Below are 14,315 nucleotides of genomic sequence, written 5' to 3' on the forward strand. Positions count from 1 at the left end.
TTTCTTCTTGATTTTATCTTAATAGAGATGCTGAATTTACTCTCATATTTAAAGTAAAAAAAAAGTTGCATAGAGTCCTAAAAGCTAAAGACTCTACAACTACTTTTTCAAACTTTAACTTACCTAGAGAAAATTGCTCCATTCCCTTACTATTTTACCTACACAGTAGTTTTCACTAAAAAGTAAAAAGAATAAATATAAATAAAAATATCACGTTTTAGAAATTTTAATACCAGCGTTTGATAATTATTTTTCAACCATCTCCTTAATAGTAGCCATGTTGTTGCTGTTGTTATTTGAAGAAGGTCTAATAAATAAGATAATGAGTATAGAAAATAGTTCAGTTTTGGATTTATTATTTTTTCTAAATGAACATAAAAAAAGAAGAAGCTACAACGTAGAGAGTAATTAACTACACAAATCAAAGGTATCCTTTTTATTTTTTGGAAACTTTATTTAATTAAAAGTAGAAATAATTAGTGTTGGGATTTGAAAAAAATATCAGAGAAAAGGGTAAATTTTGGAAAAATAAAATAATGAATAGTAACATTTTTGGGCGTTGAAAATTTTATTTTTGAAGGGATAATAATTTGTTACTCTCCAATTCCAATTTAAGTGGCTTAATTCAACTAGGCACAAAATTTTAAAAAGTAATATAAATCCCTAAATATTGTGATTTAGATTTAAAATGTATATAATGTTAAAATGCATTTTACATAATAGGTCTTAAAGAATCTAGGTAGAACATTGAAATTATATGGAGGGTTAGTAAATATAGAGACATTTTAAAAAGAAAAGAAAAACTACCAAAAGAAAATATCAAATATTTAAACCGTGGAAACATTTGTTTTTCTTCCTTATTATATGCAACTAATTAAAATTCATGCATTATAGAGGGGATATTCCTAACAAAATTTTCTCCATTCTAAGGAGCTTGAACTTTAGACTTTTAATTAAAAATGGAAGAATCATAACATAATCATTCCACCATAATTTATATTTTTTGTTGATAAATGAATAAGAGTTGGCATGTTAAATTAAAAATGTGACATGATTTTATTGGTCCATGTATAATTTTTGTTGAACTTATAACTATCACACAAAGTTCAAAGCTCAATGTTGACTTCTTAATTATCAGATCCAAACCCTATGGTGTGAGGAAATCTATGAAAAAATAAAACTTGAAGTGCACTTCATGCTGAGTTGATGCATAAATAATTGTTTATACCAAGTGTTAATATAATAATATAATAAGACAATTTTGACTTAATAATATTAAGATAAGTTGTTTTAATGCCATAATAAGTCAACTCTACTAATTAAGATCAAGCATAGGGAAGGAGGCAAAGCATTTTTTTAAAAAATATTCCCATAAATTTATTTGGGTTAGATATCAACCTAAACTTTGATGAGCTATAATATGGAGCTATGAAATACTGAGTTAATAAATAAATAAATCAATAATCAATTTAAACTTGGACGAATTAAAATATCATCAATTAACCAAACTGTTAAAACCACCTCCCCTATCTACATGCAACAACAATAACAACTCTACAAAGTCATAATCGAATCTTTCTGTTGAATAAAATGTGACCGATTAACCAAATTCCACTATCTACAGGCAACAACAATAACAGCTCTACAAAGTCATAATCGAATCTTTCTGTTGAATAAAATGTGACTGATTAACCAAACCAATAAAACCACTTCCCCTATCCACATGCAACGACAATAACAACACTAAAAAGTCATAATCGAATCTTTTTGTGGAATAATAATTCAAGGATGTTGATAAAAAAATCCAACGTGTGACATGTTATAAACAAAATACTAATGTAACTCAAAAACATATATGAAACTTATGTCTCAACAAATACATAATGTATTATTTACAAGAAACTCAAATGTCAATCAAAATATATTACAACATTCCTCTTGAAACCATGATGTTACACTAACACTAAGAACTAAATGTATATTCAACATGAAACAGAGATAGTCGAAAAATTGTTGCACAACGTAGCTATTAAACTCACATTTGCTTCAAGTACAGGACAATAACACAGTGAAAACCCCATGAACTTATCGTTATACCAAGATGGTTTCAGATCAATTGAGATCACTTTTTGATTTATGAACTGATAATCGAACAACTTTGGAATTCTGACTTCAGGAAAACAAATGAGAAAAGAAATCCTTTGGCAGAAGTCACACTGCAATAGAAACTACTATTAGTACAAATCAATTTGATGAGAATATTCAACATTCATATGTGTATGGATAGCTAAAAAACCTGGATGCATGTCTGGAGAAAATGTCGTAGCAACTTCAACGCATTAACTTGTTCACTTGAGACAGTTTGGCATTCGGATTTCTCATGACCACGCCATGATATTGACAGCATACGCAGCTTAAAACACTTATTTAATAGATCTCCGAGGCTCTTCAAGGCTAAATGATAGTCTGCAAAGATCAACATATCTCCGAGGAGGTTAAACATGATACTTGATGCAAGACGAAACATGAGGAATGTTGATACTCGCATCAAGTGTCTCAAACTCTTGCAGATCACCAACGTTTCCTGGAAGCTTTTTGCAGCCACGAAGAATAAGCCGTTGAAGATTCTTCAACTTACAGAGACTGTTTGGTAGACTTACAAGATCTTCACAACTTTTCAGATTGAGATATTCGAGGCCGCTCAGATTCCCAATGGACAAAGGCAGTTCTCTAATCCCAGTAGACTCCAGAGTCAAACTTTTCAAGCAATGCATATCTCCGATTATTTCTGGAAATGTAGTTAATTTTGGGCAATTAGATATCTTGAGCTCTGTAAGGGATTCCATCTGAATAGAGCTTGGAAGCTTCGTTAAGTTCTCACATTCTTCTACGGATAAAAAACCAAGCTTCTTTTGAACTCCAAGAGATACGGGGAGCTCTACCAATCCAGAACATCGGTATATATAAAGAAATATCCATTGTTGTGATTCAAAGAGGCTGTTTGGCAAAGTTGTAAGTTTATTGCAACCTGAAATGTGAAGTCTTTCAAGATTTAGAATAGAGTCTGGAATACTTTCAAGAACTTCACAACCTTTCAGTTTCAAACGACTAAGGCCGCTGAGAGACGGGGGTAAGCTTCTTATCCAGGGGGATTCTACATACAGTATTGATAAGCGCAGCATATCTCCACAGATTTTTGGAAATCTTTTTAAGCGCGTGCATTCATCAAGGAGAAGAATCTCGAGAGATTCCATACAGACAAATTTTGGAAGCTTCTTAAGTTTGACACAACCCGTCAAACTCAAATAAGTAAGCATTTTGCAATGTCCAAGAGAGGGATGAACCACTTCCAAATTCTCACACCTCCGTAAACTTAGTGTCTCCAAGTTTGGCATATCACCAAAATTAGGGGTCTTCGTTAACCCAAGGCTCTCGCTTAGATTCAAATACTTCAAGTTGCACAGTTTCTGTTTTCATAAAAATAACAAAATATTAAAACATAACGTACCTGCGAATTACCAGTTAGCTCAAGTAGTACTCCTAATAGACATATGCTATTCTATTTCTGTTACATGATGTAAATTGCTTATACAAAAGCATTTATTTGGTATAGCATTTGAACCATAGCGCGTGATAAACTGGAGCTATTGTTTTGGAGAGAAAGAAATCACTATACCTTTGGTATTGGCCAAAGTTCAACAAGACAACTTCCACGTAAACAAAGCCCAACGAGTTGTGATGGTTCAAACTCCTCTGGCAATGAACTTGAAGGATAGTTCGGCCATTCAATCCACCGCAGGTTAGAAGGCAAACAAGTGACAGTGTTTTCCGAGCAAATAGTTCTACGATGAAGTATCAACACCTGTAAGCATTGCATTCTCTTGAATACCTTGTTATAATTGATATGATCATCATCAAACCGGTAACCATTTGGGATCCGTAGGCTTTCAACCTTTTTTGTTTTCTGTAAGGAAAGAAACATATATCTATTTGTCAAAAAAACTCAACATAACGAAGTCACAAAATACTAAGAGCTTCTTAAATTATCAATTTTTTTGATAAAATATTTCTTACCAACTTTCCAGCAAAAAGGTCATGAACTTCCTCAATAAGCCATACTCTGCTGTTTGCATATTCTTCCCTTGACACATTTTGACCCATTTGACTTATTAAGCTATGCATCTCAAACGAGTGATATCTGATGCATAAGAGAGATTTTTCGATGAGGTAGCTTATTCCTATCAAGTGAATACCACAACTCTTAAGTATTCGTTCAACGTAATAGCTATATTCATGATTGTACAAGCATGCTATATCAAGGAATGTTCTCATCTCATCGTTATTCAACTCATCAAGACCAATCTTAAGTTTTCCTAGAATGTCATCATTAGGGATTTTTTTCAATCTATCAATTATATCTCTACATTGCTCTTTGTTTCGTCCATAAAGAGAAGAACCCAAAACTTTAAGAGCTAAAGGGAGTCCATCAGCATACTTCACTACTTCATTTGAAAGTACCTTAAAATCTCTCTCCGGAGATTTTCTTTTGAAAGCATGCATGCAAAACAGTTCAAGAGCTTCGTTCTCAGATAATAGTAAGACTTCGTATACTTTATCCTCCTTCACATGACTGACTATCAGGTGTTTGTCTCTCGTAGTAATCAAAATTCTACTACCCCTGCCAAACCACTCTGTCCCTCCAACTATAAGCTCTAGTTGACTTAGATGGTCTACGTTGTCAAGAACGAGTAAAACTTTCTTCCACCGAAGCCCATTCTTTATAATTATGGTTCCATCATGTTCACTAGTTACAATCATCTTTTTTCCAAATAGTTTGCAGATAAGAGTTTTCTGTAGCCATCTAAGTCCCTTTTTCCGGTACATTTCTCCAACATCACCAAGAAAACAATAAGCTTCAAATTGATGACGGTATCTCTCATATATAACACTCGCGATTTCTGTCTTACCAATACCACTCATTCCCCATAATCCAACGAAGTAAACATCATCAGATTTCATATGTAATAATGAGATTACTTTTTCAATTTGAGTACCCACTAAGCTTTCCGAAACTGTTGAAATAATGTTTGGTAATATGTGATCAACAACCTTCTTGATGCAATTTGCCTCATCCCTAAACGACAATGAAATGAACAACTACTTAGAGATCAAATAAGATTATAGAGTTCTTTACATTTAGCACCCAAGTGTGTGTGTGCTCTCTTTTATGATTTATATCTTATTTTATTAATTCTAATGATTCTTTCACAACAACAACAACAACATAGTCCCACAAGGGGCGATCTGGGGAGGTTAGAGTGTACGCACACCTTACCCCTACCTCGGGGAGGTAGAGAGGTTGTTTCCGAAAAACCCTCAACATAAGTGCAGCAAACCAAAGCATTTACGAAAAAGGGAAGGGAATATGACAGAAAATCAAAGTATTTACGAAAAAAGGATATGGTGCAAAAGAAAGAAATCTTACTTGCATTCTTGTAAATGGTATCCTGATATTTTCCCAGCTTCCTTACAAGCTTCTCTCCATCTTTGAACCTTCTCCAACTCATCATCTTTGTATTTTGAAAACGAGTCAGCGAATGGTGAGTTTTGATGGCTTACATCAGATGGACTTACATCATAAAAAATTGGAATCACTATCTGATCTAATTCATTTCGACACTTTATAATATGTGCAAGCTCCTCCAAGCACCATCTTGATGATGCATAGCTTTCGGAAAATATTACAATGGCAAATCTAGACTCTTCTATGGCTTTCATTAGTTCATTAGGAATTGATTTTCCCGTTTCCAACCGCTCATCGTCTTTAAAAACATCAATTCCTCTTTGTTCTAAAGCATTATAGAGATGACTCACAAAGGTTTTACGTGTATCTATACCTCTAAAACTCAAAAAAACACTATATTTGCAAACTTTTGAAGAAGAAGCATGAGACATTGTCGAAAAATATTGCTAAAAACTAAAACAACAAGAAACACACATAATAAAGAGCAAGACTTTAACATTTTTCACAATTCATAGTCTTTTATGGGAAACTTCTTATCATCTTCCTTATTAGAAGACTTACAACTTGGTCCTTCGACCAAAAACTAAAAGTCATTACATGTTTACAACTTAAAAGACTATATTGTAGTATCTTTATTGCCTTATGTTCCACGCGTTATCCAGTATCCCGCATTGGGACCTGACTAAATCCAAATTCGTGTCAGGAAGTCTTACATAGTGTACACATCTTTCTAATAAAAGAACTTTGTACTTGGGGGACTCGAACCTAGCCCTGGTTTTGGTTAAGAACGAAGTACTCCCTCTGTCACAATTTAGGTACACATTTCGTTTTCCAAGAGTCAAACAATCTAAGTTTGATCCAGAATTTACTTAAAATGACATTTATATATTTGTAAACTACTTAAAAATTACTATAAGTCTTAATAATTAAAAATTCAAATTATTTTAAAAATTTATAAAAAAAAATTATGGTCAAAGATACTGGTTTGAATCTCGAAATTCAAAATGTGTTATGTGTCGCATAAATTGAGACAAAAGGACACTCCACTACCCTCCTTGTTGTATGTATATTTAAAAGCTTGAAAATTAGGGGAAAATTTTAGTTTTCCCCATTATAACTTAATCATGCCTTTCTGTAAAATCATATAAATTAGATATTTCCCAGAAATTGAAGAAAAATTAAACAAAAATTTTGTAAGAGAACACAAAAGACTGACCTCAAAGATATTTATTGTTCCGAAAGAGTGTGAATTAGCATAAATATATATTGAAGAAACTTCTCCATTCAGCAGATTGAATTTTTGGGGGTAGGTGAGTAGAAAGAACAATTTTTTAAAAATATGTCCTCTATTAAAAAAATATATAAATTTGTTATTTGTCCATCTTTGTTAGGCTAGTTTGGCACGGTTAGAATCATCCGAATGAGGGTTAGAACCGTCAATATAAACTAAGCTTGTTTGGTGACCTGGTCTTACCCATGATTTAATAAAATTAGGCTAAAAAAAAAATTGGAGCTCATTTAAAAAGTTTAAGGGGAAATTAGATAAAATGTTTATTGAGTTAAATTTCTTATAAAAAAAAGTTAATTTAAAAAATAAGTCACTTATTATTGAATAATTAAACAACACAAATTTCACTAATTTGATAGTTAGTTATGGGTAATGCTAAATGGCCAGAATTTGACCAGAAAATTAAAAAATCTATAATATTTTTTTTATTTTAAAATAAACTGATATTTTTTCCATTTTTTAGTTAAAAGGTATTAAAGTTAAAAGGGTAAAAATGTTCAAAAAGGTAAAACAACATAGAAAAAATATCATTATGGCCAAATTTTCTAGCCAAAATGATTTTTTCGTTAATTATTTTCTCCCTTTATAATTTACATAATTATGGATTGTACCAATTTTCCACCTCGAATGTAGGTATTTGTCACTTCCATATACATGTAAATGAAAGTCATATGTTAAAAAGGAAATCATGTTTACAACATTTTTGCAATATTTAGGCACATCACAATTTGTAAAAATATCAAAACAATCAAAATTCTTCCATTTTTTTTTTGGAGAGATTCAACAAACTTTTAACTTCTTTTTCTACTTAATTCTTCTTCAATAATTTTGAGTTTTGTTCATTCCCCAATGGACAATATCAATATTTTGTTGATATACTTCGGAACGTTAATTTCTGATGATATTTATGATGGATATAAAATTGATGGAATCATTCTCAAGTATACTGCTACTTACATTAGGGAGATTAATGAGTGAGAGTAAGTTGATTTGAACCAAAAAGCACGATTTATGGGATAGATTACTATGATTTATTTGTTTAAGCTATTTTTAGGGAGTGATTTCAATTTTATTTTGATAGAAAATTCTTAAATAATGAGATGTTAGATAATTATTTGAAAGTATAGGTAGGATCAGTATATCTTATGTGGATGTATATCTATTTAGATAATTTACCCCTTATTATATAAAGTGGTCATTCGACATTTTTTAATTACAAAACTTGGCCCTTCGGCCTCGTTATTTACCATTGACATGTTGATCCCAACTTTTTCTTTTGTTGTACCACTACCGTCAACATGTTTGATCCATCCTCCTCCTTTTCCTTCTCCTTCTCCTCCTTCTTCATCTTCGTTGTTTAATCTATTTTTAACAAAAAATTGGCGGACAACAAATGTGAATCGTTTCAAGCAAATTATTTATAAAAAAGAATTAAAACAACTAGAGGATTTCATATCTAATAGTTGAGACTATTTAGAGGACATTTTGAATTGGTGGAGATTGAATAATCAATGTATACTTCATGTATTACTAAGTTATATTCAATTTTTTTTTGAGTATATCATAATGTATATGCAGTGTTTAGTTTCTATTACTTTTGGCCAAGTTTTATGCAAATAAAAACATGACTATATATATATATATAGAAAGTTTAATTAGGCCCGAGTAAGTCCGTTGGCCCGTAGGTCTGGAGCAATGTGGCTTGGGCCGACCCTTGAGCTAAATAATAAAAAAGTAGAATGGGATAAGGCACAAGTACCTCCTAGACTATGACCGAAATCCCAGAGACACACCTTAACTAATCTAAGGTCCTATTACCCCCTAAACTCATTTTTTGTGTAATTTTGTACACCTTTTGGCTTACGTGGCACACTCCGTGACTCCACTTAAGTGAGGCGCGTGGGAGATGTTTGGAGGCCACGTAGGATCAAAAAGGTGTACAAAATTACAAAAAAAAAAAAAAGTTCAGGGGGTAATAGGACCTTAGTTTAGTTAAGGTGTGTCTCTGAGATTTCGGTCATAGTCTAGAGGGTACTAATACCTTAATCCCATAGTAGAATACTAAAAATAAGTGAATAACAAGAGGAATCCAATTAAATGACCGCACATATATATAATGTATCAATATTGTATAACTGTATACATAATGTATAATTATGTATCAATATATATACACTGTTATACAATATTTATCCATAGCAACAATTCATCCTTCTCACAAGTTTTTTTTTTCAATTCAGACTAACTCAAATATCCTCCAAACAATTTCAAAATTTAGAATGGAAATCTAACAAAACAAATTGTCTTCCTTTTTTTATGCAATTGAGACCCGGGTCTATCAATGGATGCCCATATGTTGGTTTGAATCATAGATGGGCTTAAGTTTGTTTTGAAAAATGACGGGCTTTGACATTCTCAATGGCTAGCTAGTAACTTCGACATAGGTGCGATGTTTGAAAAATCCTAGCAATATAGTTTTTTACTGGATGGAATGTTTTATGTGTCACAGATATAGAACGTGAGTTTCAAGATAGTTTTTGTCTGAAAACTGGGAAAAGGTAGAAGTACCTCCCTAGACTATGACTTAAATCCCAGAGACACATCTTAACTAAACTAAGGTCCTATTACCTCCCTGAACTCATTTTTTTTTGTAATTTTGTACACCTTTTTGGCTTACGTGGCATCCAAATATCTCCAGCGCGCCTCAACTGCGTGGAATCACAGGGTGTGCCACATAAGCCAAAAGGTGTACAATATTATATATAAAATGAGTTCAGGGGGTAATAGGATCTTAGTTTAGTTAATGTGTGTCTATGAGATTTCGTTCATAGTCTAGGGGGGTATTTTTGTCTTCTCCCTCTGAAAATTCAATTGAAGTGCGATATCATTACATTTCTACTAGTCAATCAAATATTTACTATCTCTCATCAACATAAGTATTGATTAACTCTGACGTCTATCAAGACTTAGAGATATAAAATAATAATACAACAAATCATATTTCAATCTATAAATAGAAAAACTTAGTGAAATTCAAATTTAAATTTCTGATATGTTACAAGTTTCTTTTACTCCCTTAGCTTTTGCTTTTTACCAAGAAATTATTACTATTGTACAATCCTTTTTAAGGTTTTTTTTTTTTTAACTATATAAACTTCTTACAGCTGTATTAATTATAACTAATTTGAACTCGAACTTTGTTTGACTTCCTGTCTAGATGGACGTTCTATATATCTTATCAATACTAAAGAAGAATTGACCATAAATTCCCAATCACAAGATTTGGACATATATGTAGCACTTCATTTGGTTTTGTGGTTAGGAAGTGAATCGCTCATATATTAAAATCAATATAATGTGGTAGCATTTTAGTTGTTATGTGTAAAATTCAGTTCACCAAGTACGATATTTGGTTACCAACTTAAATCCCGCAAAACTAATAGTACATGTATGATTATGAAAGAATCTATATAATATTATTTTAGGTATGATAAATGATAAAATAACTGAATAATTAAACGTTATGCATAACTAATCTACAATAACTCTAACATTCAATTAAATGACCCTTTAGTGCTTTGGTCTAATAATAAGACGTGAGTTTTGGACATGTCACAAATTTGAATCTAGTCATAGATAAAAACCGAATATTTAAACGAATTCAATAGCTTATGCTGATAAAAAAATGATATTTAATTGTGAAATAAAATAAAATATGGGGGTGGGGGTGGCGTGGGGGTGGGGTTCTAATCAAGTTTCGAACTTTGTGCCACTTGTCCATTACTCCTTGCAGAATTTATTTGTGGTCAAGTGTCAAACGATTTAGATCTTGGCTTTGGAGTAGTTAAAGAGAAAAAGTCAATTCTAAGAATGTAAATTTTAATATTTGAATTCATGCTGAAAATCAGGTGTTGAAACTATATAGAATAATTTTCTTTTTAAAAAAATGGTTGTTATTTTGGAATGGTGTAAGTACAAAAATAATGATTTGTAGCATAGTATATATCACTTTCCAGTTCATTTTTATACGCGTGATACATTAAATTGCCACTGATTGCGCCATGTTGATGTTGTAATACTTTCAACATTCAATCAACGACTTGATAGTTGTGGCTAGGGGTGTTCACGGGTTGGTTTGGATCGGTTATTGGTCAAAATCAAAATTAAACTAACTTAATCGGTTTTAAAATTATCAAAACCAAACCAAACCAAACCAAATATAATATACATTTATTGGTTTCGGTTTGGTTTGGTTTGGTTATTCGGTTATTAACCATACACAAAAATAAAAGAAACAATTCATTTAAAATGTGAAAAAAGTGACAACAATCCATTCAAAACGAAAAATAGTTAGAATGACTTAGATTACTGAACTTTCGATCACTAAATTTACTATCAATAAAGCTTTAAAATTCACTATATTGGCCTAGAAGGAAGAGACAATAACATTTTTAGTCCCACAAAAAATTGTCATAGACACTCATATACATGAAATCAATAAGATAAATGTTTCATCTTGGACATTTTTGCTTTCAATAAGTAAATTATAAAGAAATTTTAATGAAAATGTGTATAAGATCTTTAAAATTGTTTATAAAAACAATATATTAAGTATGTATATTAATAAAATATATGTGTATAATTCATCGGTTCGGTTCGGTTCGGTTCGGTTCGGTTATTTCTTTGATTTTTTAAAAATGAAACCATAACCAAACCAAATACTATCAGTTTTCAAAAATCTAAAACCAAACCAAACCAAACCCAAATAAAATCGATTTTATTTTATCGGTTTGGTTTGGTTTTTCGGTTTGGATCGGTTTTTATCTAAACCGTGAACACCCCTAGTTGTGGCCTTAATGCGAAGCCAAGTGGGTGCAACGGGGTTTATTAAAAAAATATTAGCGAAATTACATTGAATATAAAAATTAAAAATATTTTTTAGTTATTGAATTTCCTTGATTTCTTTGTATATTTACATCTTCATATTTTAAATTGTATTAATCAGTGAAAATATGTTCGAAAAAAACGGGTGCACTATCAAATGAGCACCACTTTGCATACTCTAAAGATGTCAAATGAGCGAGTTGCATTGAATTTGAGCGAATTGAATTTTGATTTATCATGTCACCCTTATTTTAGGTTGCCTGTTCAAAACTTGTCACCTAAGAATCGTGAGTAAGAGCTCAATGGGCCTAAAGGACACAATTACCAAATGACCCAATCCAACAAATATATATATTTGAGGGACATATATTATACATCGATTTTTTTCAAAGTTAACGAGTATACGTGTATCTCAAACCCCCTATGTCCTACTTGCAAAGTGTTCAATGTTTCAATCCTAGCTTGAAGCGCGTAAACACAACAATATATAGTACAATTTTAAAACTTATTTTTGGAATTATTTGCAGTGTTGTTGAAGTTATTTTCTGGATCATCGATGTAATTGTAGCAAAGTCTAAGTATCCAGATGGCACATTAATAAATTAATATATGATAGTCTATACAATTTATTTCACATGTAATTTGCAATTTGTAATTTGGGGACAATGCACTACGTAGTCGTGAGATCCATGTTAGATGCTTCCTTACCTAGGACGTTATTATCAAATCGGAACGATCGGAGAAATGATTTTTCATAATCAGTACATTTAAACAGAAAGAAAGTAATTTATAAATATATCACGTATTCTATTCATCAAATAAAGAAACTTAGACACCCTCTTTTCTTGAATGCCTTTGGTTATTTAAATCATGGGCGATTAGAGTGTAATTTAACATTGATTCAATCGAATAAAAAAAATTGGTTAAAATTTTGTGTTTGTCTTATAAGTTTAATAAATATATACAAATTATATTATTAGAAAAAATAAAGAAGAAAAGGGATGAATACTCTTCCCTACCACTAAAAGAAAATTAATTATTAAAGAAATTAAAGAGAAAAAACAAAGTACCGCCTTTAATTTAAATTCAAAATTATTAACTAATTTCCCACTATGTATGCTAAAATTAGTGACAAATGATGTGGATTATGATCTTCACATCTCTTTAGATGATTTTGTTGGTTAGTGTATATCATAAAGCAAATGATTTTTTTTCTTCTTTTTTTATGTGATAAAAAAATAACACCACCACCCTAAGCTTAATTCCCTTCCTATAATTAGTAAAACTTGAACTCAAGCGCAGAGTTAGAAATTCAGATACATACTCAATTGAATTTATTAATTGCTCCTTAACAAAGACGATTATGTATTCAGAGAGACGCAGACTCACGACCTCTAATTAAGGGTAAAGAAATATTTATCACTCTCCCACGACCTTGGTTAATCCAATTGTCTTGTTATTTTACTAAGACTTTGTTTAAGCAAAATATTTGTGCAGTAAGATATGCATTTCCGAGTTGATTTTTTAAAATATATTTATTTAAGATATGCATAGAGATCTGCATTTTGGCTGAATAAATATAGAAAGATAAATCCATTTTCATGTGATTTTTAGATATATACATCCATCACGTGAATGGAATTACTATCAAATTCCTCTTTCAGGCTCTTACACTTTAGTGTACTAATATATTACCCACTCCGTTTCAATTTATGTGACGTAAAATTTAATAATTATTATTTTTTAAAAAATATTTCAAAACTATCCTTACAATAAATGAATATTTAAATAAAAGATCAGTACTACACTTTAATTTGTAGATCGTTTACCAAATAAGTGTAACCCAAAACATGAGTAAAATGTTGATGTTGTCATTACATATTTGTTGAATAAAAGAATGTCAATTTTTTCTAAACATATTAAAAAGAAAAGTGTGTCACATAAGAAATTAATAACCATTAGCACAAGTGCACAACTATTACGACCCATATATTAAGAATAAGAAATGAGTTTAAGTTTGACATTGTAAAAAATAATAATTACGTAAACTACGTTACTTAAATGATAATTAATTATGTGTAACTTCATTTAATAGTAACACAAATCACAATGGGAATGCAGATCAGATCACAGTTGGAAGACTTTTCAAGAATTTAAATTTTTAAAATCCAATTTGGTCATTCCCTCCTCTTACAGGTTGGCTTGGATTTTGATGTATAATTAATTGTTGACTCAAATTCTAAAGCTTTTGAACTTTATGATTATTAATTTATCACCAATCAAGGAAAAAAGATATTTAGAAAACATAGAATTAGCTTAGAATTTTGTTGACACTTCCTAGTTTAAAATGAGTAGATAATCAAATTTTCTTATAATACATAGCTAAATGATATTAGCATGATGTTTCTGTCGTTTAGCTATGAAATTTTGTCTATTGTTGATTCCTCATTTTATAGTAGTGACATGTTATATTCTATTTCATGTGACATACTTTTTTCAGTTTGTTCCAATAATTTAATATTAACCATCACATAAATCGAAAAATAGAGGTAATTAATTTGCAATATTAGTATCATAGTGATATTCTTCGTAAAATTTCTAGCTCCGCTACTGTGTTTA

General features: G+C 30.9%; 1 protein-coding gene across 1 annotated transcript; it reads right to left on the minus strand.

The window, feature by feature from the left end:
* Positions 1-2,024: 2,024 nt before the first annotated feature.
* Positions 2,025-6,106, minus strand: LOC125862252 (disease resistance protein Roq1-like). Its single transcript, XM_049542284.1, has 5 exons — positions 5,486-6,106; positions 4,075-5,134; positions 3,677-3,964; positions 2,297-3,467; positions 2,025-2,216 (listed from the first exon to the last, which is right to left on the minus strand). The coding sequence occupies exons 1-4, from the start codon at positions 5,953-5,955 to the stop codon at positions 2,496-2,498; spliced, it is 2,790 nt and encodes a 929-aa protein (XP_049398241.1). The 5' UTR covers positions 5,956-6,106; the 3' UTR covers positions 2,025-2,216; positions 2,297-2,495.
* Positions 6,107-14,315: the final 8,209 nt, after the last annotated feature.

This window comes from Solanum stenotomum, chromosome 4 (assembly GCF_019186545.1).
Source record: "Solanum stenotomum isolate F172 chromosome 4, ASM1918654v1, whole genome shotgun sequence".
NCBI classification, from domain to species: Eukaryota; Viridiplantae; Streptophyta; class Magnoliopsida; order Solanales; family Solanaceae; genus Solanum; species Solanum stenotomum.